Source organism: Hylobates moloch, unplaced genomic scaffold, assembly GCF_009828535.3.
Source record: "Hylobates moloch isolate HMO894 unplaced genomic scaffold, HMol_V3 SCAFFOLD_1, whole genome shotgun sequence".
Classification (NCBI taxonomy): domain Eukaryota; kingdom Metazoa; phylum Chordata; class Mammalia; order Primates; family Hylobatidae; genus Hylobates; species Hylobates moloch.
Genome location: NW_026652276.1, coordinates 5,432,428 through 5,457,088, shown reverse-complemented (window position 1 = coordinate 5,457,088; position 24,661 = coordinate 5,432,428). Strand labels below are relative to the sequence as shown.

The following is a 24,661-nucleotide window of genomic DNA, read 5'->3' as shown; positions in this document are numbered from 1 at the left end:
CCTCTCTTTCTCTCTTTCTCTCTTTCTTTTGATGGAGTTTCACTCTTGTCGCCCAGGCTGGAGTGCAATGGCGTGATCCCGGGTTCCAGCAATATTCCAGCCTCAGCCTCCTGAGTAGCTGGGATTACAGGCACCCACCACCACACCCGGCTATGTTTTTTTTTTTTATGTATTTTTAGTAGAGACGGGGTTTCACCATGTTGGCCAGGCTGCTCTCGAACTCCTGACCTCAGGTGATCCACCCGCATTGGCCTCCCAAAGTGCTGGGATTACATACATGAGCCACCGCACCTGGCCTCTTGGTGCTTTGTCTTACTGCCTTCCATGATGCTTCACGGAAGTGTGAGGTCTCCTCTCTTTTATTTCCATTGACACCTATACATTTATTCTGTTGACCACAAATTATGTTACCCCTCAAATATGATATATTTGTTATATATAATATAAATTATGTGCTATTATATATTATTATATAAAACATGTATTTTATATATATATAAATCTATATTAACCCCAAATTCCATTTACTACTTCTGACATTAATTTAGAAGAGGAATTAACTATTTCTTGCCAATAGGCTTAAGTTCTGAAGTCAAAGTGGAACAATAAGGGTTTGAACTACTCCCATCTCATTTTAAAGCAAATTAAACACACGGAAGGTTATTTCTAGTTGAGAGTTGTTGTCAGAACTGAAACTCCTGGCTGGAGTTGCCATCCTGCCCCTGGTGATTCAGGTCATACACACATCAAAGCCATAAAAAAAAAAAAAAGAAAAAAGCGAACGTGAGCCGCAGATATCTGTGTTACGGAGAGCCCATCTCTCCTGCATCACCTGCACACCACAGAGCTCTAGTGTGTCTGTCTGAAAAAAGTCACAATTGAACCTCATTTAGCAGTGAGAGTAGACTTCGGTGAAAACTGGCAGGGCCTTAAAGGTGATCCTTTAGATCCATGAAACACACTTGCACTGAATCCTGAAAGGCTGCCTCTGTTTAGGACCTAGTAATAGGAGCCCGTGGGTAAAAGGCAAGTGGCAGCCCTAGCCCGTTCTCTAATTTGATTACTTGTAATTGCAGGTGCTTGCTTTGCCTATTATCTCCCCAGCTCATTGCCTGTATGTCTTTCAGCCCAGCACTGCTCAGCAGGCACACAGAGAGGGTGCAGAAGTGCTCTCCCTGGGAGTACTCTGTGTGCTCGCGGGTGCACTGTCAAAACGAAACGGTGCCCACTCAGAATTCTCGGTAGGAAAAGTTAAGCAGCAGTGCACTTTTGATGACAAACAGGAACACACTGTCCAAACCAGCAAGCGGTGCAAGCTGCTTTGGAAAAGGCACATGCGCGCACGCCGAATCTTTACCTAATGGCCAGATTCCGTACAACGTGATGAGCTGTCTGACATCCAAGAGGGAGGGCATGGGTTCTATGGATACCTGGCGAAGAGTAGTCCCCAGGTAACTGTAGTCACCTGGAGAGAAAAGAAACAGAGGAACAATAAATGGACAACAGCGCTGGTCTGAGCTGCATAATTTTGGCATTTGCAAAACGATCGGAGAATACAAATTGAACATTTCAGAGCAAAGAGAATCCTATTAGGAGAGTCATTATAAAGAACACATCTTTTCTCAGATAAAGGTTTGGAGAAAAACTATCCAGGCAAGAAAGCCCTGCTCTACTAGCTAGAGTAAACTGGGAATTATGTTGACTATTATATTAACCTCCTAATACTTTCTGAAACAACATTTGAATATTGAGTTATGTGAAATGGGACAAAGTGCTAAAAAGAAGGACACACAAAAAAGGCTGAAATATAGGGGGCTCTGCTTTATATATATTCCAAGAGATTATGTATAACATTTGTGCAAACTTTAAAAATAAGTTATTTAAGATCGATGTAGAATTTGTATTGGAGCAGTGTAAATCTGAGCGTAAAATGCAGTCATTTGAAAGGAAAGGTATGAGTCTAATTTAGGATAAATAGAAACATCTCCTTTTGAGGGTAATATTCATTTACATTTTTATCATTTTTAAGAGATTACCAAAGGAATAATACAGAAATAAATCTTTACAGGTTTAATTAGAAGATATCAAAGGGCTTAATTGTAACTAGTCATAAATCTGAAGTGTTATTTTCTAACTAATTTAGATAAGGTCACCAAGAAAATTAGTTTGGCTGTCTCCATTTGTCATGAGGACGGCCCTTTATAGGTTCATATGATTCTCTCTTGATTTGTATCTGAATCCGGAGTAAAAATATTCAATGAATGAATCACCATGTCCAGATTTTTTTCCCTGATGCTTTCTTCCTATAGTGAGTCCTGGTCCTGCAGAGCTTCGGATGCTACATGTGTACGGCAAGTACAATATGCACATTCACGTGTGTAGCAAACACTGAAAATATCCCAAGCTTTTAAGCATTTTCAAATGCTAAGAAAATTAGAGTTAAAATTCAGACAGTGACCGCTGTTTTGTTGTGGGGCGGGGGGCAGCCTTTCAGAGCCTCCACATGAACAAAACGTCCTTGGCAAGGACAATGGGCATTGGTTGGGAGAATGAGTGATAATGAAAGCATCTATTACGGCTTCAGATACCACACTTTTTAATGAGCAGGTAATAAATAGAAGAGTGGTTAATTTAGCCTCCACTAGAATAGAAAGAGATCCTGTAACGACCGTTAAATCCAGAGCTCACTGCCAGTAAACATGACATTCAAGGTGACAGGAAAGTGACCCCAATTTTCCTGCTTATCTAAACCCGTATTAATCTCCAGACGCACCATATTTTCTAGAACCTAACAGATTTTGTTTAAACAAATTATATTCAGTTGAATCAGTGGGTGTTGGTTCTAACAGAGGCAAGGACACAAGTAGCTCGGGCTGCCTGCCAAGTTCTGAGACTCGCACTGAAAGCACATTCCTGTGTTTGCGGTGGCCCCGCACAGAAGCCATGCCCCTTCCCATCTGTGCATTCGGAACTGGGAAAGTTCAGGATTCCCGGCACAGACATTAGATCTTCCACAGGGGAGGGAAGAAGAAAGTGGCAGACGAAAAGGCATTTGGGATAGAGGGCGTGAAAATGCCAGGAAACCCAGATCAAGGGGGCAGAAAACCAAACAGGGGCTGCATGACAGGTGGAATCGAATCCCCTTGCAATTCTAAGTGGAAGTCTAAATCCCCAGCGTCTCAGAACGCGACCTTATTTGGAAATAGGGTTGTTGCAGATAGATTTCATTAAGATGAGGTCATTAGAGTGGACCCTAAATCCAACAGGACTGGTGTCCTTATAAAAAAGGAGAAATTTGGACACAGGGAAGAGACAGACCTGCACAGAGGCAGAGCACCACGTGAAGATAAAAGCAGAGAGGGAAGTGATGGCTTTACACCAAGAATCACCGAAGATCGCCAGCCACACGCCAGGGGCAGCTGAATGCCATGCAGGTGCAGCCCGGGCTGCTCCATCCAGCCACCTGCTTAATGTTTACAGCGATTTAGTGCGGCATTTGCTGTAATTACCTCATCCCATAGTAGTGGAAACTGAGGCACAGAAAGAGTAAGTAAAGGCCTGGCATCCTGGAGGGAGGCAGCCTCAGAAGGACGAGAGGAAGGAGAGATTCCTTGCGCCTGGGAGGAGAGACTGGTCAGTGGTCCCTGAGCAGCCGGCATCCAGCCCCAGGCCCGGGAGGTCTGGGGGGCCTTCATGGGCACCGGCCCCCAGAATATCTCTGCAGCACCCTGGTGCTACCTGGGAACTGGGGGCCTTGAGGATACCTAGGGGCAGGGGTGGGGACTGGCAAGAAGGACTGAGTTTAAATCACCTTGGTAGTATAGGGGGTGTGAAGCCAAATTAAGATGATATAAAGAAAATAAGGAACTCGCTATTTCTTGCACACCTGAGATTGTGGCAGGTGCTTGCTGCTGGGCACAGGGCCAGTTCTGGAGCAGGGTGGCCATGCGGGGGTGCAGCAAGCAGTGGGGTGGGTGGTGGGGGTGGGCTGGTGGGAGCCGAGGGCTGGGCCTGGAGGAAGGGGTCGTCCCCAGCTCTGCAGTGCAGACTTTGCATCCTCTGGCTCTGTTCCTCCCCTTGTCTCCTGTAGCTCTTATCTTTGCTGTGATTCTAATGACTGTTGTGATGCTAATCACTGTTGGGAGTTCAATGGTGTTGAGGACAGAGTGGGATTACAAATCTCAAGACTAAAAAAAGCAACTTCGTGTCCAGCAGCTGAGCACTCTGGATCTGTGTAGAGCATTCCTGGCCTGGTGGAGACATCCATCCGGGGAACCACATTCTGCGTCCGGGGATCCCTGCTCCTGCCCTGCCTGGATGAAGGGCTGGGGAGGAACAGCCCACATCCACCCTCTCTCATCTTCTAGAAGCAGGAGAAATAAAGGACTCTGAGCACTCAGGCTTTGCAGTGCTGGTCTCTGGAGCAACGGAACGGGCAACAGAGGAACCCTCTGGGCCATGCCTCTATTGTCAAGGTGTTAAAAAGGAACCAAGATAATAAATTCAAAACCAGGGAACCCAAGGGTGAGTGAGGGTGCCTGGGTCCTCATCTCGTTAATACTCTTCTTAGACAAGATGACGAGGCATGACTTCGCTAGGTGCTGACAGCAGTGTGCTTTCCAGAGGCGGGGGGCATTCCCAAGCCCCCTGAGTTTATGTGATCAGGAAGAACGCTGGGTGCTGACAGCAGTGTGCTTTCCAGAGGCGGGGGGCATTCCCAAGCCCCCTGAGTTTATGTGATCAGGAATAACGCTGGGTGCTGACAGCAGTGTGCTTTCCAGAGGCGGGGGGCATTCCCAAGCCCCCGGAGTTTATGTGATCAGGAAGAAGCTCCAAGCTGTGCCAGTACCCCTAAGGTAGGAAGTCTGCAATGACATGTTGTCAGCGCACACAGCTCCTATGCATTGCACTCTCTCTCCTGAAGCCCGCACCTTGTCTGGGTTTTATGGGTATATGGAGAATGCTGACTCCCAATCCTTGTGCCAAGGTGTCTTGCGTCATTTTTGATTGTCAGTAGGTCATTCTTAGCAGATTCTTCAGGAAGGGCTCAGGGGGACAACTGCTGAGTTCTTGCATGTTTATCTGTGTGTCCTATGTACTTGAAAATAAACTTGGCTGGGTACAATATCCTAGGATCCTGCTTCCTTTCCTTGAGCATCTTATATATGTTACTCCATTTACTTCTGGTGTAAAGCATGGCTGTGGAAAAGTCTGAGGGTAATCTAATTTTCTTTCCTTTCCAAGTCCTATGATCTCTTTTACACAGATGCCCAAAGACATCTTCAGGAGAGAGAGTGCAATGCATAAGAGCTGTGTGCGCTGATGACTTTTATTAGAATGTCTTCTTGATCAATCTGAGTCAATATTCTCAGATAGACAGTGTGGTCTTTCATTATGTGGTTTTAATGTTTTTTAAACATTTAAACCCTTTTCCCGTTTGCCCCGAGAATACTCGCCAGAGGTGCTTTTGGCTGCAGCATTTACCCCAAGATAACTTTGCCACAAAATATCTCGTTTTTATTATTATTTTCGCATAGCTCTAGTATATTGACTTCAGAAACAAAAGACATCGTTCTATTTATAGCATTCTGTTTTCACTAGTGGTATTTCCATTTAGAAAATATAGTAATTCTCAATTGCTGAAAATATCAAACCTTAGGAAACATAGCATTCCTATGCATGATCTTGACATCGTTTTCCAATGGTTGTTGGCTGAAGATTCATTTGATGAATCTGATTTTTTCTGAAATAGACAATTCTGACGATTCAGAAGATTCTGATATTAGTTCTGTTTAGAAATAACTCCAAGAACAGTTTTTATATTTTATTTTCACATTGAAAATCAGTCAGATTTTCTTCAGCCTCAAAGAGCATGTTTACTTATAGTTAAATGAGCATTAGCAGTGAGCTGCACTTTTTTTTCTAAACAGGAAAAGGCCTAAAAGAAATTTTCATGAATTAAAATTATATATATTTATAAAATTAAAATTTGAGACAAGGTCCTGCTCTTTCACCCAGGCTGGAATGCAGTGGTGTGATCTTGACTAACTGCAACCTCAAATTCCTAGGCTCAAGCACTCCTCCTGCCTCAGCCTGCTAAGTAGCTGGGACTACAGGTGTGTGTCACCATGCCCAGCTAGTTTTTATTTTTTTTGTAGAAAAAGGGTCTTGCTGTGTTGCTAGGCTGATCTCAAATACCTGGTCTCAAGAGATCCTCCTGCCTCAGCCTCCCAGAGAGCTGAGATTCCAGGTGCAAGCCACTGTGGCCAGCCAAAATTCTTTGCATTTTTTCTGTTCCTTTGCTTTAATTTTCTTCTTTAGGGACTCGCATTATCTGTATGTTGGATTTTCTTTGTCTGTCGTCAATATTTGATGTGCTCTTTTGAATTCTTTTAATATCTTTCATTTCCAATTTTACTTTAAAAAACTTGTCCTTTTGCCTTTTATTTCTCTTAAAGCATTATTTATTATCTTTATTTGCTCTTGTATTCATTATAATTTGTTTTTTTCTAAAACATTTCCCCTTTATTTATATTTATTGAGATTTGTCACCTCATTTCTGGGTTTTACTCATTCTATTTTATGCTGTTCTTACACGTCTTCTATACTTTTTTAATGTATATTAACTTTTTTTTTTTGAGATGGAGTCCTGCTCCGTCCCCCAGGTTGGAGTGCATTGGCACAATCTTGGCTCACTGCAACCTCCCTGGCATCAAGCGATTCTCCTGCCTCAACCTCCTGAGTAGCTGGGATTACAGGTATGTGCCATCACACCTGGCTAACTTTTGTAAAATTTTTGTAGAGATGATGTTCCTCCATGTTGGCCAGGCTGGTCTGGAACTCCTGACCTCAAGTGATCCTCCCACCTCAGTCTCCCAAAGTGCTGGGATTACAGGCATGAACCACCACACTCGGCCTCTTACTGTGTATTAACCTGTTTTGAAATAGGTTTCAGTATAGACCTGCTTTGTGGAGATGTCTTTTTGGGAAGTTAATGTTTTCTTATTCGTTTTTTCTTATGATAATTTTGCATGGGCGTTGACCTTGAACTTTTCCATTGCTCAAATTTATATGAGTAAATAGTCCAATACTTTTAGAAGAAAGTGTGGCGCAGGATAGCTTTTCCAGTTTCACAGAGCCCCCTCCTCTGTCATCTTTATAGATGTTAAAAATGCGGTGGCTTGCTTTCTGAGATGTTCTGGCTCTGGTCCCCTCCCCTAATTTCTTCTGAGCCTTCGCTATGTTTCATCTTTACTTTTCCCATCCTGTTCAATTTTGATTTAACTCCCAAGAGTTTCTTTGTAGTATGGGCCCTGTGGAGGGAGGCACTGGGGTGGGTCACCGCCCCAGCCCTTTCACACTTGCTTATTCGGGTCCTTTGCACTCATCTGCTATTGAGGTGGGCAAAAGCCCTCCTAGTTTCAGCTTTGATTCTTACCTGGCCCATTGCTCTCTGGTTATTTTGGGGTCTCCTGTTCTCAGGTCCTTTGGTGTCCCTAAAGCTTGTACTTTGGGGCTCAATGGGGAAAACTTGTCATTTAGTTTTGGAGCAAGTGTTGCCTGGGGGGTTTTGGTCTTGTTTTCTAGTTGCTCTATTTTTACTATGTGGGGATTTGGGAAGATACACTGCCATCTTTCAAGCTAAGGACCTTAACTGGGAAAAAAATGAAAATATGGACAAGGTCAAAGTGTGCCAGATTTTGGTGGATATTTGACTACTTTGGTTACATTGACTCATTTTCACTTAGAGTCTGTATGAATTTGTTCTTGAATTGCTATAAAGAAATACCCAAGACTGGGTAATTTATAAATAAAAGAGGTTTAATTGGCTCACGGTTCCGCAGGTTATGCAGGAAGCATGATGCTGGCATTTGCTCAGCTTCTGGGGAGGCCTCAGGAAACTTACAATCATGACACAAGGCAAAGGCGGAGCAAGATGTCTCACATTGTGAGAACAAACGCAAGAGAGAGAAAAGGGGGAGGTGTTACACACTTTTATTTTTATGTTTTTATTTTTATTATTATCATTTTTTGAGATGGTGTTTTGCTCTTGTTGCCCAGGCTGGAGTGCAATGGCGCACTCTCGGCTCACCGCAACCTCCACCTCCCGGGTTCAAGTGATTCTCCTGTCTCAGCCTCTTGAGTAGCTGGGATTACAGGTGTGTGCCATCACGCCTGGCTAATTTCCTTTTTTTTTTTTTTTTTTTTTTTAGTAGAGATGGGGTTTCTCCATGTTGGTGAGGCTGGTCTCAAACTCCTGACCTCAGGTGATCCGTCCACCTCGGCCTCCCAAAGTGCTGGGATTACAGGTGTGAGCCACTGTGTCCAGCCTGCTACACACTTTTAAATGACCAGATCTCGTGAGAACTCACTACCATGAGGAAAGTCCCAAGGAGGATGGTACTAAACCGTTCATGAGAAACTGCTCCCATGATCCGCTCACCTCCCACAAGGCCCCGTCTCCAATACTGGGGATTATAATTCTACATGAGGTTTCGTGGGCACATAGATCTAAACCATATCAGAGTCACGCTTAAACGGCTGACTCCAACTACTTTGATCTTAGGCATCTTAAAGATGCTTCCTGGAAATTGACAGATCATTGAAAAAGTTCAGAAGGCATGAGAAATTAATAATTAATTGAGAAGTCAGTCCGCACATAGGTAATGAGAATCTACCACGTGCCAGGCACTGTACTTGGCACTAGGATCTTTTGTTCAGAAATCCAAACCATAAATAAGAGACGGTTCTGTTAAAAATAGCCATTTTAAAATATTAACAGAATTAACAAACAGAATCAAGGTACAGGAGAAAATTCTCCAGCACTTGAAGAAACACAGAAAGTAAAATAAATAGAAACCCAAACGTATCTTAATAAATATTCTGGCAAAATTCTTATGCTATTAGGAAATGTGAGGGCTCCTTTATGCCCTCAAGAAGAAAACAAGGCTGTCTTGCAAAGGGATTAAAATAACCATCCTTTGATCAAAGGAGAATGCCAGCCTTCTCGCCCTCACAGACCAAAATTGGGTCAATGTAACTATCAGGATGGATAATGATAGGGACAGACGAAAATACATTGAATAAAAAAAGAATCCACGTGTCTACACTGATAACACAATTTTAAAAGATTCCACACTTCCTTACAGAAGAATGATATCTATTCAATGTAGAAGGAATGATAGAGAAAAATCTCCACTTTTACAACTGCTACAGCAATAACTGATGCAGATAAAAAATCATCAGGGGGTGCTAAAACGCTGACTGAAAGGCTGCTGGGAACAGAATCGCCACAGCCTCAAAATATCACCCCTTGGATTGATTGTTTGTTAATTATAAAAGGAAAGATGATGCTTTACAGTGGAGAAATTCAGGGAACAGCACCTAAGCCACAGGATTAAACAACCTCACCACTGATGGGACAAAGTGGCATTAAGTGCCCCCAGTGGGAAACACTGACAGGGAGACACCATCGTTTTCCTGTCAAAATGTTTAACCTGAATCGAATAATGAGGAAACCATGACGCACGTTCAATTGAGAGACAGTCTGTGAACAGCTCAGACTCTTAAGAAACGTCAGTGTTGTGAAAGATGGCGGAAGGCTGGGAAACTGTTCCTGACGGAAGGAAGTATGGGAGACGGAAGAGACACAACAATCACTTGCACCATCCTTGGCTGGATTTTGGATGGAGAAAGGCAAATATTTATACAGGACACTATCAGGACAATTGGGAAAGCCGAAGGTTCACTGTGTATTAGGTAACAGTATTGCATTTGATTTTCTGAGTGGTTTTCCTTCTGTGGTTATGCAGGAGAATGTTGTCATTCATTGGGGTAATTTCTTCATAAAAGTAAAACTAATAACTGCATTAGGGTGGTACCGTTATGAGGAATTTTAAGCTTTAAGTGTGTTTTCAGGTCATCATTGTGTTTTTTAAAAATTTAGAGAAAACCATTAGGTGAGGCTGTGATAACAAATGTCCCCACCTCATTCCTCCCCAATATTTGTGTCTCTGTTGGAAGGTATCTTTTGGAAAGAATTCCTCCAGTAAGGATTCTGTTGTGGAAGCCTTAGGTGCTGCCCCAGGTGCATTTTTTACACGTGAAATCATTAACAATTCTCCATTTCCTTAAATCAGATTATGCCAGAAAGAATGCATCAAGGAACCTTGCTAGTAGGTTAAAAACCTGCTTCTATTACATTAGGGGAGAGAGCTGCAACCATTTATTAAGAGAATCTGTTAGTTCACAGCATCCTCTTAGGTTATTTGAATCAATTCAATCCAACAAACATTAACCAGGAGCCACCATGGGGCAGGTTTTGGCTTGAACAAAAATGTAAATAAAACATATTTCCGGCTGCTGGGATTTCAAAACACAAGAGATGACACGTGACACATACATGCATTATTCTCTGTGTACTCACCAATGTAATCAGAGAGGTTGACTTTCAGAGCCTGGATCAGTAATCCTTCTTCCACCAGCTCCTTATACAGAGACTCGATGGTCCTGGGGAGAAAGCAGAGTGTCTGTTCCAGAGGCACACACACAGAAATCAGCGGTATTTCTGTTAATGATCACATATGCGGAGAACTTAAACCAGATCTATTTCAAAGTACATTTGTTCATATGCAAATAAAAGGATTTTTGAAGTGTTTCTACAATTTGGGGATAAATTAGGCTTTTTAAAAACAATACTTTCACTCATCCATGTGTGTATCTGATGTTTCCCATTAATAAGAATGATATCTTTGGGTGTCTGGGACCAGCTATAACTCCTGCAGTCTGCCCTTCCATCGGTCTTCATGATGGCACAAATATGAATTAGAAATTACCCAATAATAGTAATGCAATGGACCTATAATTATATATTCGGCTAGCATCTGCAAGCTGTAGTACATCATTAATCCTTTGTGAAATTTATGTTTCCTTTTAACCCAATTGCACAATTGTTTGAAAGAAACATCTACAAAGAACAAAGGCTTATACTGAAGATAATTCTTATATGGAAGATAAAATGTCTAAAGCTATGAGGGTGATGATTTTTTAGGAGGGTGTTATACTTTATGGAGTGTTTACAGATGTCAAAATCACTTCTCTAAAAGGACCTTGGGCATATAGCCAGCACATTGGTAATTTATACTAATTGAGAAAAAAATGGACATAGTATCCCACATAACAGATGAAACTCCCAATGATACCTGCTGGGGTTTGGCTTGCAGGAATTAGATAGGTTAAACTCAAATATTATTCAGTATAATCCTTTGAGATGTTTTGTCTTTTCCTCTTCTTTATTCTTCCATCCTACTCAGGTCTTTCTCTAAGTTCAGAATTGTAAATACAACTCTATTTAGACAGTTCTTCTGACTGTCCTGTGATCCAAGTTAGTGTGATTAAAAGATACCCAAGAATATCAGTTAGACCCAAGCCAAATACTACTCGGGGAAATGTTAATCCAGTGACCCCAGTCTTTGGATGACTGGAGTTGTATTGCACCAAACATATTTAAAGTAGTATGCCCTCTGCTGAAAGTTACGAAAGATTTAATTTAGTGGAATTTGGGATAGCAATATTGGACCCATAGATATCAAGGAAGTATCAACTACAGTGTTTTAACTTGAATACTTATTTAATATAAACACTTAATATACGCATAAAATATTAACATAAATTTGAAGAAGATTCTCTAACATAATTGAACAAACAATATTAAGAAGGTCTGAGGCTAGGCATGATGGCTCACACCTGTAATCCTAGCACTCTGGGAGGCTAGGGTGGGCGGATCATTCGAAGTCAGGAGTTCAAGACCAGCCTGGCCAACGTGGTGAAACCCCATCTCTACTAAAAATACAAAAAAATTAGCCAGGCCTGATGGTGGGCAACTGTAATCCCAGCTACTCAGGAGGCTGAGGCAGGAGAATCGCTTGAACACCAGAGGCGCAGGTTGCAGTGAGCTGAGATGGCGCAAGTGCACTCCAGCCTGGGCCATACAGCGAGACTCCGTCTCAAAAAAAAAAAAAAAACAAGCTAGTAGAAGCCACTGTGGCACCATGTGTGAGCATGGGCTGCACCCTCCTCAAGGGATGGGACTCCGAGGCCTCTCTGCCCCCCATATCTGCCCCAGGAGGTGCCAGTGTTTACACATGGACAGATGTGTGCCTCCCCACGAACTGGGGCACCTGAGACTCAAAACGCTGACCAGCTGCCTCTCAGGCAGCAGTCAGCCACAGCATCTCGACCTGGAGCTGCTTCTCAAACCACGGAGCCTTGAGTGGAGAACCTGCAGCCCCTCCCTCTATGGATGTCCCATGAGAGCCATTTTTCTAGAGAGCAGAAACCCACACTCCCCCGACTGTGACTGTGTTTCCAGGGGCTGCTGGCCAGGGCCGCCGCAGTGTTCTGGCCTCCCTGGAGGCCACAGACACCCGGTGCCCCTCTGGGTGCTCTGGCCTCCTCTTCTCCCACAGAGAACTCTAGGCAGGGCTTTCTCCCTCACAGAGCTTCCCTTGAACAGAGTTTGGGGAGAGTAACGCTGGGACACAGGGAGAAGCAGGAACCCCCAAACAGGGTAGCGAGAAAGCTAAGGGAAGGGGAGGGAACCCCCAAACAGAAGAGTGACAGGACCAAGGGAGGGGGGAGGGAACCCCCAAACAAGGGCAGTAGGACCAAGGGGGGAGGGAACCCCCAAACAGAAGAGTGACAGGACCAAGGGAGAGGGGAGGGAACCCCCAATGGGGGAGCAACAGGACCAAGGGAGAGGGGAGGGAAACCCCAAACAGAAGAGTGACAGGACCAAGGGAGAGGGGAGGGAACCCCCAAATGGGGGAGCGACAGGACCAAGGGAAGGGAGGGAACCCCCAAACAGAAGAGCAACAGGACCAAGGGAGGGGAGGGAACCCCCAACAGGGGAGCGACAGGTGTTGACCCATTAATAAGACCCATGGGAAGCAAAATATACATTCAAAATTATTTCCCACATTATTTATTAGGGATTTTAATTAAATTCCTTGATAATATTTGAAAACCTAGGCACTATTTATTTTCAGTGTTATAGTACTTTCAGGCCACTTCAAGTTAAAAATGAACACTTGAATTCATTCGTCCTGCACTGAAGCTGGGCCCATGAAGCTCCGAGAAAGGACACAGCGAGACTGGGCCTCACTGCTCTCATTCCTTCCGCGGCAGAAGCATGGACCTCAGCAGAGGCGCTCGGGCAGATTCCTGCCCTGTGAGAACCAGTCTCCATGTTTCCTCAAAAGCTTCACCAGGGTGATAGTTCTTAAACAAAAAATTTAAACAACACCGCTTCCATGAATTTTAAAACTTAAAAAAATCTTATGACCTCAGAAGCCACAGGGGTCCAGGTTTGCCTTCTGGGCCACCCAGGCATCTTTCCAGTCTGGGATCTGTAGGGACTTAGAGGGGGCTCCCACCACTCCGGGACTGTGGCGGATGAAGAGGGCGTGGCATCACAGAGGGGGCGCGCTTGGGGTTTCCTGTGCTTTTCTCTGGGGCTTCTCACGTGCATCACAACACAACGAGTCCATTCCTCACCTGTCAGCTGTCAGATCTTTATCCTTCTTTGCCTTTTTCTCTTTCTTTTTGCCTTTCTTTCCTTTCTTCTTTGGAAACAAAGGAAATAACCAACAATTTAGTCAAAACAAGCAAGTCAGTCAGTCCTAGAAATTAGCTAAGCACGTTGTTTTCTGGGGGTGGTGGGAGGTGGAAAGTTAATTGTGGTGGCGTGAACACGGAGCTGCCGTGTTTTCATGAACGTAGGGACTGGCCTGGAAAATCCCAAGTTGCTTATGTGGTGTGTCCTTGTGTGGACAGACGTGAGTTCCCCACTGTGGAACTTGCACAGGGCAAATTCCAAACAGGGAAGCGCATTCTTTCTGGGCTCTGGCTTGGTGTCCTACAAAGGATGAGAGTGCCGTGTGCACACACACAGTCAAGCTGTGCTCACCTTTGGTGCCTGATATAAGCTGAATGCTTGTGTTTCCCCAAAATTCATGAGTTGAAACCTACCCCCAAGGTGCTGGTATTAAGGATGGGGCCTTTGGGAGGCAATTAGGTCACGAGGGTTCCACTCTCATGGAGAGGTCTGGGGGAGCTTGTTCACCCCTTCCACCATGTGAAGACACAGCTAGAAGGAACCATCTTTGAAGTGGATCATGAGGCTTCACCAGACATAAAATCACTAGACATCGAATCTGCTGGTGTCTTGATCTTGGACTTCCCAGCTCCCAGAACTATGAGCTATTAATTTCTGTTGTTTATAAATTACTCAGCCTAAGAACATTATAGCAGTCCGAACAGACTAAGGCAGTACCCAATCGCCTTTCTCTGTTAGCATCTAGCCCCAAATCTGGAGCCCTCAGGGCCAGGCAACAGTCTACCTCTAGTTCCCAAGGGGCTTTGCATTCAGGTACTTGTGACAGCCTAGAGGGACATGCTTCAAATGTGCTTATTTCATGTGCTTATTTGCCATCTGTACATCCTCTTCAGTGTGATGTCTCTTTATGTCTTTCACTCGTTTTCTAATTGGGTTGCTTGTTTCTTAACTTTTTAGTTTTGAGAGTTCTTTATATGTTTATATGTTTGAGAGTTCTATATATGTCTAGTATATGAATACTAGATCTTTGTTAGATATGTGGTTTACAAATATTTCCTCCCAGTCTGTAGCTTGTCTTTTTATCCTCTTAACACGGTCTTTGACAGAGCAATCATTTTTAGTTTTGATGAAGTCTAATATTTCCTTTTAAAAATTGTGTTTTCCCATGCTAATTCTAAGAACTCTTTGTCTAGCTTAGCCCCCAAAGTCTTCTCTTTTTGTTTTTCTAAAAGTTAAGTCTGTGACCCATTTTGAATTAATTTTTATATAACGTGTGAGACTTAGGTTGAGGTTCATTTCTTTTTGCTTAGATCTCCAGTTACTCTGGCACTACTTATTCAAAAGTGTATCTCTCCTCCTTTCAATTGCTTTTGCACCTTCATCAAAAGTCAGTCGGGCATGTTTGTGTGGGCCTATTTCTAGGATCTCTGTCCTGTTCCATTGATCTATGTATTTAGCTCTTTACCAATAGCATACAGTCTTGATTACTGTAGCTATATGATAAGCCTTAAAATTGAGTAAATTGGTCCTTCTCACTTTATTCTTCTTTTTCAAAATTGCTTTAGTTATTCTAGTTCCATTACCTTTCCATATAAATTTTAGAATAAACTTGTCTATGTCTACAAATTATATTTCTGGGATTTTGATAGAATTACATTAATCCTATCCTATAAAAATATCCTAATGGACATTTTTACTATGTTGAGTCTTCCAATTCATGAATATGGTATGTCTGTCTATTCAGATCTGCTTTGATTTCTTAACTGGCATTGTGCAGTTTTAACATACAAGTCCTATACCTGTTTTGTTAGATTTACACATATGTATTTCATTTTTTGAGTGATTTAAAATCACATTCCATTTTAACTTTGGTGTCTATGTATTCATTGACGACATGTAGAAATACAATTGATTTTTGCATGTTTATCTTATATCCTGCACCCTTGCTGATGTAAGTTGATTTGGAGTTTGTAGATTCCTTGGGATTTTCCACAAGAAAATAATGTCATCTGTAAGTAAAACCTTTTAATTTTATAATAGTTTTAGATTTACAGAAAAATTACAAAAACAGTACAGAAAGGTCCTGTATATCTCTCACATAATTTTCCATATTAACATCTTACATCACTATGGGACATTTGTCACAACTAAGAAACCAACATTGGTACAATATTATCAATAAAAACCCAAAGTTTGTTAGGTTTCCACTAATTTTTCCCTAATGTCCTTTTGTTTTCCAGGATCCCAGGAAGGTTTTGGAGTACTGATTTAACCCCTTTATTTGTTATTGGTTTGTTGAAGCTTTCTATTTCTTCTAGATTTGGTCTTGGTAGGTTGTATATTTCTAAGAATGTATCCATTTCTTCTAGGTTGTCCAACTTATTAGCATATTATTGTTCATAATAGTCTCTTATGATCTTTTTTGTTTCTTTGACATTGGTTGTTCATAATAGTCTCTTATGATCTTTTTTGTTTCTTTGACATTGGTTGTAATTTCCTCTGTTCTATTTCTGGATTTATTTAAATTTCATCTTTTTTCTTAGTCTAGCATAGAGTTTGTCAATTTTTAAAATCCTTTCAGAAAACCAACTCTTAGCTTTATCATTTTTTCCTATTGTCTTCCATTTCATGGATTTCTGCTCTAATCTTTGTTATTTCCTTTCTTGTGCTAGCTTTGGGTTTAATATTCCCCTCTTGTTCTAGTTCCTTGAGGTATGTTGGTTATTCAAGATTGTTCTTTTTTAATGTAGGCATTTGTTGTGAAAAACTTCCCTCTTAGTATTGCCTTTGCTACATCCTATAATTTTTGGTATGTTGTGTTGTCATTTTTGTCTTGAGATATTTTCTAATTTCCCTGCGAATTCTTTTCTTTGACCCAATGGTTGTTCAATAGTGTGTTGTTTAATTTCCACATATTTGTGAATTTTTCTGTATTCTTCTTGTTATTGATTTCTGGTTTCATTTCATTGCAGTGGGAAGTTACTTGGAATGTTTTCAATATTCTTATACTTATTAAGACTTGTTTTGTGACTTAGCATGTGATATATCCTGGAGAATGTTCCATGCATACTCAAGGAGAATGTGTATTCTGGTGCTGTTGGGTAGAATAACTGTTAGGACTACTTGGTCCCTAGTATTATTCAAGTCTGCTGTTTCCTTATTGATTTTCTGTCTGGATGATATATTCATTACTGAGAGTGGGATAGTGAGGTCTCCTACTATTATTGTATTGCTGTCTATTTCTCCCTTCAGATATGTTAATATTTGCTTCATATATTTAGGTGCTTTGATTAAAGGTGTATATATATTTATAATTGTTGTATCTTCCTATTGAATTGACCCTTTTATCATTAGTTAATGATCTTTTTGGTCTCTTGTGATAGTTTTTGATTGGAAGTCTATTTTGTCTAAGTATAGCCATTTCTTCTCTCTTTTGCTTATTATTTGCATGAGATATCTTTTTTCCATCCCTTCACTTTCAGCCTATGTGTCCCTAAATCTAAAGTGAATCACACGTATATAGCATATAGTTGGATTTTTAAAATCCATTCAGTGACTCTATATCTTTTGATTGGTGAGTTTAGTCCATATACATCTGAAGTATTTTTTGAAAGGTAACGACTTACTTTTGCCATTTTGTTAGGTCATTTCTATTTAGAGGTTCTTTTGTTCCTCTCTCAAGTTACAAGTTGCTTTGTAACTTAATGATGTTTTGTAGTGATAAACTTTGATTCTTTTCTGGTTCTGGGATCCAAAGACAGGCCCAACGCTGATTTTTGTGGGTGGGCCCACAAAAATAAAGCAGCACAATGGTTGCAGTAAATGACTTGCTATTACTACACCACAAAAGTGGAGAAAGCTGCCATAGAAGCAAGGCGCACCCAGGGTTTGTGGGAGGCCCATGGTTCTGGGGTCCAAAGACAGGCCCAATGCTGATTTTTGTGGGTGGGCCTGGTGTCAGGGTTTGTGGAAGGCCCATGGTACTGGGATCCACAGGCCTGGTGCTGAGCTCCATGGTGAAGTCAGATGTTCACTTCTCTGTCCCTTTCTTCCAAGATAAAACTCATGGGTCTAGGAGATCTCTCTTGGCACTAGGATGTGTGGGCTTTTGGGTGACATGGGTAAAGTGAAACTTTGATTCTTACTCTCTTCAATGCATCTTTTTTTTATGATTCTGTGCTCCACCCGGGTGCTACAGCCTCTCACCTGAATCCCAGAGCTCTTGTGAAGGTACTTTCATCTATGGATGGTTATTAAATTGGTGTTTTCAGCTTACATTGAAAGATCTTCAGAACACCAATTCGGTTGCCTTCAGAGTTAAACCATAATATCAATACAAAATGGATCAAGAGCCAGTCATCCTAAAAAGACCACATGCATGGCCCCTGATCTAGCAAAAGTAGTCACAAATGCAGCTGAATGTGTGGAAACCTTTAAGAGAAAATGTGTGAATCACAGGAAGAATGGCTCAGTCATGGAACGTGGAGAAAGCTGCCACAGAAGCAAAGGCTGCCTATGCTCATGCCAGCACTGACAGGGAGAAGAACTCTCCGCCCTCTACCTTGGGTATTCTGGCCCAATGACAGGGCTGTCTCTGGAATGAAGGTAGAAGCAGGGGCCAAACTAAATGAACTTCAAATACTCTGATCTAACTAGCTACTCTAAACCACTGTGAGATGGATTGGTGGCAACTTACACTTCCAATTCATCCAATTCCTTTCCCTATGATTCCCTCACTCACAAAAACCTGCTCATTACCATTGGCCTCCCTTATAGATCTATGTACAGGAACAGTTGGGGGACCGTTTGGGGAATGTGCTTTGGCTCTTTTGATAGTTCCCATTCTATCAGTGGGGCTTGGGTAATATGAATCTGCAACCGACCGGGGCTGGGGAGATGTTACTCTCAGATGGTTGGGTTTATCCTATTTATGAATCCACAGGCCCAAAGGTTAAATGGTGGACCAATTAAATTTACCAAAGGCAGGCATGTTTCCCCATGAGGTGTCCTGGCAACAGGCAGCCCTCCTGGACACGCCACAGCATGTCAGGGGCTGCTTTTCACGACTGAATCCGCCCCACCTCACCCCTCTGCAGGCTCCTTCCCCACTCACCTTGTCCTTTTTCTTTCCTGCTTTCACTGGGCGCTCCCTTTCTCTGTCCACAGCTAGCTTTAAGTTTTTAAGTTCCTGTCTCATCAACTCATCAACCTAGGAGAATACAAAACATATTACTTTTAAGTCACTTTGCATGTCTTGTGTTTTGTTTGTGAAGTTTAAAAATCCCTTAAATTATGGGGTAGGTCATTAGTAGGAAATTGTAAAGAAGCACAATGGTTGAAGTAAATGATTTGCTGTTACTACACCATAAACGTAGCCGTACCTGTATCCTGATCTCTGACTCTAATTCTTTCCGTTTCTCCTCTCTGATCAGTTCTGGATCATAGTCCTGAGAGAAATTCCAAGACTCATCTTTTTTCATCCAGATTTCTACACTCCAGAGGGGTAAAGAAAAAGAAAAAATTTTAAAAAGACATAGGTTAGTGAAATTTTAAAAAGACGTAGGTTAATTGTAAGTTATTGCAATATAAACATAAGCCTAACTTTATATGCTATTGCATAGGATAAAAGTTTGAATAAAATAAGTTGGACAGATGAGATTCATATATATGCTTGTAAATACACTAAAAAAAGAAAAAAAACTGCTGATGTAAAAATATCGAGTTTTACTTTACTCAATATTTTTTTAAGTGTGATACAATAGTATTCTACTGTATTATTATAATCATGTAAAAACAATATGTTAATGCTGGGATTATACAATCATAGGTGACCTTTTTTGTAATGCTTTATCTTACTTATTTTTCTTCAAATGATTCACTGAAATACGAAAGATTTTGTTGCCTGTTGAACTCTCCAGGAATTATCCCTTGCCTCCTATTATAAAACAGACAACACTAAACACACAAGTACCCAGTATTTCTCCCTAATTCGACAGCTAAATTTCTGAATTACTTTTTGGATGTTTTTGAAATCACACATATTTAAAATTTCCCTTTTGCCTCCTCCTGGTGGTTAGGAGGGTGGACCTGGAGAAACATGACACTAGACAAAATAAGAATAATTTCCCATCACTAAAATAAATGGAAATAGAGCTCCTTTCTCAGAAGGGAGGTTCCAAATGTATGCTGAGGTGTGGAATAGCTGGATCCTTGATGTGGGACTTGGAAGAGGTCTCCTGTGGGAAGCCAAGACTTGTCATTTGGGGAAGGAGACGTCTTTCTGGAATCTATATTGAGAATGTAAAGGAAATTTGCTGGAATTTGTGAAGCTGACAACCGCCACCCAGTCTGGCCACTTCACTGGGAGCTGCCTTTAGGGCTGTGATGACCTTCAACCTGGGAAGGCAGCTGAGGACCTGGGGCACAGACAGAGGTTCCCAACCTTTGAGGGACAAGGGCTGCCCCTTGTGAAGACAGCAGAGGCTGCAGGCCTCCAAGGCAGGTGGGGTGGTGAATGAATGAAGGAGGCTTCTCAGCATGACCTCCCTGACAAGCATGGCATGACCCACTGACTGAGAAGGGAGAGGGTGGCGCTCTAACTCTACATGGGGAGGAAAGTCATAGTCACAGACAGAAGCACAAATCTGGCTGCTAGAGACCCAGAGCCATCGAACATGAAGACCCAGCAGAAGTTTCCCCAGAGAATCACATGGGAAGGAGGGGTTGAGTCTCTGAACAAACCACAGAGGACCAGGAACTGGCAAAAGGGAAATGGGCAGAAACAAGGAAAGGGGCAGAAATAAGGTGCTGTGAGACCCAGGAAAAGCTAGACTCTCAGGAGAGGTGGGGAAAGACTGGGGAGATTCTGATGCAAACTCAGAACTGGCGAATAGGCAGGACAATTGTCCCAAGGGTTTTGGCCACCTGCCACCTGCCTGGAGCAGCACAGCTTGGTGCAAGGGCCACTGTTTGCGACCAGGCAGAACCTCTGCCCTACCACCTACCAGATGGTGACCTTAGTAGGGGACAGCCTTTGCAGAGACCATTCCCCTTTCTGAGAAATGAAAATAACCCCTTCCTCATGCCGATACAGTGATGGTAAATGGAATAAAATTTATAAAGTTATATGAATAAATTAATTTGTAATCCCAGCACTTTGGGAGGCCGAGGCGGGCGGATCACGAGGTCAGGTGATCGAGACCACGGTGAAACCCCGTCTCTACTAAAAAATACAAAAAATTAGCCGGGCGTGGTAGCGGGCGCCTGTAGTCCCAGCTATTCGGAGAGGCTGAGGCAGGAGAATGGCGTGAACCCGGGAGGCGGAGCTTGCAGTGAGCCGAGATGCGCCACTGCACTCCAGCCTGGGCGACAGAGCGGGACTCCATCTCAAAAAAAAAAAAAAAATAAATAAATAAATATATACAGTTCCAGTTTAGTTCCAAATAGTTGCTGCCATCCCCCAGGAAGCAGAGCATCTCACAGGGTCTTAGCCTACCTCATTGACACTCTCTGCCCCTCGGGGGAGAGGATAATGCAGGACAGCAGCTACACAGAAACAGCTATGCCCCAAAGCAGGTGAATGCCAGCAAAGAGGAATCGGGGCCCTAGGGTCAGTGCCTGTGCCTTTAGTGGTCAGAGTCAGGACCCTCGGGACAGGACACCTGCAGGAAGACAGGACATGGAAATGCAGCTCCAGTTTTCAAAAAGAGTAGGTTGGGCCGGGCGCAGTGGCTCATGCCTGTAATCCCAGCACTTTGGTAGGCCGAGGTGGGCAGATCATGAGGTCAGGAGTTTGAGACCAGCCTGACCAACATGGTGAAACCCCGTCTCTACTAAAAATACAAAAATTAGCCAGGTGTGGTGGCGCTCACCTGAAATCCCAGCTACTCAGGAGGCTGAGGCAGGAGAATTGCTTGAATCCAGGAGGCAGAGGTTGCAGTGAGCTGAGACTCCAGCCTGGGCGACAGAGCAAGACTCTGTCTCAAAAAGAAAAAAAAAAAAGAGTGGGTTGGGTTCACAAGCTGCAGATGCTGATACCAGAGGTGAGCACAGCACTTTCTGGGCAGAAGGGGTTGTTTGCCACACACGGCAGAGGCAGGTCCACCTGACTTCCTGAACAGACTATAGCGCGGGTGGCTCAGCAGGTGTCTGAGTGGGGTGGGTGGTGGGGGTTCCAGCAGGACCCAGCAAGAGCTCTTGGCTAGCCTACCTCCTACCAGCAAACTGAAGGGCAGGGCTGTGTGTATTGCTGGCTGAGCACCGTCTCTGCCACAGAGATACAGGGGACCAGCCTGTGGTGACACAAGGTCAGTTGGGCAGGTTTTTGAAAATGATGCAAATTTCTTTTAGAACGGCTAATGTGGGCTTACAAACAGACAACAAATAAATCACAAAGCTGGTAAATTTTTCACAGGACCAATGCACTTAGGTGTCCTTCCCCAGACAGGGCAGTCTCGTAAGAGGTGGCCCAGGGATTGGGGGCACAGCGCTGGGGGTGGGAAGGGGGCTCAGATGGGACTCTGAAGGTGACTGCAGAGATGAGGCCAAAGTTCAAGGGGTGTCGTCATTCACACGGGGCAGGTGGCCAGCCCAAAACAGGTGTGACAACAGGAGGGGAGAAGAGGCGAAAAAGGTTGATGGGCTGGAGTGGGCCTGCAGGAGGCAGCTGGGAAGCCTGCGCTGAACTTCTCTCCTTACACATAATCCTTCCCAGTGAGGGCCAGCCCGAGAGCCAGCGTGCAGAAAATAAGCATTGCATACATTGTCTAAAGCATCCCATTGGTGGAAGAGATACTTCATGTCACTAATATGTGGAAGTTCATTCTTTGCCCTGCCCTCCCTTAGATTTTGTGGTTAGCTTGTAGGATGCATGTACTCCAAAGGCCAGAGAGTTTACGACTCCTGTATTTGAAGCGAATTGTTCTTTTCTAGTAAGTTTTCTGACATGTACATAAGCTTAAACTGTGAAAAACTTCAAAATGTAGGAATAACACGTAGTGATAAAATATAGGAAAAGGAATCAATGCTTCCTTTTATGTGTTTAAAATTGTAAGCATTCTCCCTCGAAAATTCTAGAAAAGGTTTAAATGTGTCATAACGTGCTGTTTCTAATAACAATCCCCCTTGTAGGATTTCTAAATCTTCTGCAGTAGCAGCACCTACCTGTTACATCAGGGCATTTTAAACAAAACAGCTTTGTTAGTAACGGGAAGCTACTTCTTTTTCACTAGATTCACTAAAATCAGGAAATGTCGTATTTAATAATAAAAGGAAGGCAGAATCTTTAACAGAAGGGAAACCATGGCATGATTACTTATGTAGAAACAGTTGTACGATGGAACACATTCTCATTCTGGAGTTGCAACTATATTTAAAATAAAACACTGCAGAGCCGTTTTGCCCATTTCCCCTCTAGATCGTTTAAATGGATTGAGTTTTTCACTGAAACTTTGCTTTTCTCATGACACTTTTGCGCAGGGCACTTTTCAATCCCTTCAAGAATTTCATGGACATTTATAAATGCAGGAAGCTATTCATGGCCCTCAAAGGGCAACAACTGCCCCACTCTCTCCTAGAGCGGAGAAAGAGCTTTTATCCTAAGAATGTGAAAAGCGAGGCCAAGGCAGTTTCACACGTGGGGGGGCAATGAAAGAGGGGTGGGGGGTTAATCTTAGTGATTAAAATGCTAATGTTTTATTTGAAGAGGAAAACCTTTGATTTTTAAGAAAAGAATTCTAAGAGGAAGACATTTAATTCCTTGAAGTTACTACTAAAGACCCGGCAGATAACAAGTCCAATGCCACAACATCCAACCAGGAAAATGACACTACAGGTTTGCTTCTAGGAGGGACGCTGCTTGCTTTTTCAGTCTTAATGGAAACAGATATTACACAAAAGGCGTAGACAGTTTTCAGAGCTTTTGGGCCGGTCAGCAGGTTGTGAGAGTTGGCTTCCCATGGGAGCATTAGATTTCTCCCAAATTAATTTTTGCTTGTATCAAAATGATACACATTGTTTTAAACAAAGTCAGAGTATTAAACAGATTATAATAAAAAACCCGTCCCACTCTGTCTACCTGCCAATTACATTATCCAATGGCATTCTTTCCTATATTCATTTGTTCATTAAAAATACACAGGACAAATTCAGTTATTACATTTTGACTTTATCGAGCCGATTATAGGCCAGGCACTGCTCTCAGAGCAGGTGGAAAATGGAAGGCCCTGCCCTCAAGGACTTGGCATCGCACTGTGAGAAGCGTCTGTGAACACACGCTCACACCCAAGTGGTAAGTACAGCGGGCAAGGGGTGGGCGCGGGCAGAGGGGGACTGTCATTCCACAAGGGCCCTCAAGGAAGGCCTCACTGGCACCGAGGCCCAAAGGGCAAGCATTCTGAGCCAGAGGAACAGAAAGCATGAGGGCTGGAGGTGGAGCGTGCCCAGCCTACTGGAGGAAGCGCAGCGGCCGCAGGGGCGTGTGTGGCGGTCTGGTTTTGTGGAAGCTCTTTCGGGTGGTTTCTGTGTTCTTTTCCTAGTGTCTATATAACATGCTCATATGCTACTTCTTGATTGATCCATTTCAGACATGAGCCCCTGACTTCCTGCCGGGGGACAGCAGGCTTCTGCTCTCTGGCTCCTTTCTTCCTGTGCCCTCGTTGTCTTTACACAGTTGTATCAGAAGAGAAGGGAGCCCTGCTTTCCACATCCCGGGGCACCTGCTGTCTGAGTGTGAGTGCAGGACAGCTTTCAGATGCCCAGGGCAGCCAAAACTCCCCTCTGCTAGTCCCTTCTTGGGACATCCTAGAGAATGAGCTTCACCAAAATGAGGGAGAGGCAAGAAGTCAGCAAAGGCCAAGGAAGGCTCAAGGATCGCAGCTGAGAGGGAAGGCTCCACAAAGGTGCTCTTCAGAAGAAAACAAATTGGTAAGTTACCTGGCGTGCTTGAAGGCGTGGGAGTTATCTTATAGATAAATGCAGTACCAAGCCAGTGAGGGTGGCTGTAAAGGCCAAATGATGATGGGCAAAGCAGAGTCTTAGATGGGATTG

At 43.1% G+C, this 24,661-nt stretch overlaps 1 protein-coding gene across 7 annotated transcripts in view; it reads right to left on the bottom strand.

The window, feature by feature from the left end:
- IQCA1 (IQ motif containing with AAA domain 1) overlaps positions 1–24,661 on the bottom strand; it is a 178,390-nt gene that overhangs the window by 41,519 nt on the left and 112,210 nt on the right. For 5 of the 7 annotated variants that reach the window (XM_032753611.2, XM_032753624.2, XM_032753609.2 and 2 more), the window contains 5 exons: positions 18,997–19,103; positions 18,729–18,824; positions 13,555–13,622; positions 10,427–10,509; positions 1,358–1,465 (listed from right to left, as the gene is read on the bottom strand). In XM_032753611.2, coding sequence (XP_032609502.1) covers positions 1,358–1,465; positions 10,427–10,509; positions 13,555–13,622; positions 18,729–18,824; positions 18,997–19,103 — 462 coding nt within the window. The remainder of the gene's footprint in view (positions 1–1,357; positions 1,466–10,426; positions 10,510–13,554; positions 13,623–18,728; positions 18,825–18,996; positions 19,104–24,661) is intronic. The other 2 variants (XM_032753627.2, XM_032753626.2) reach the window with 1 other exon arrangement.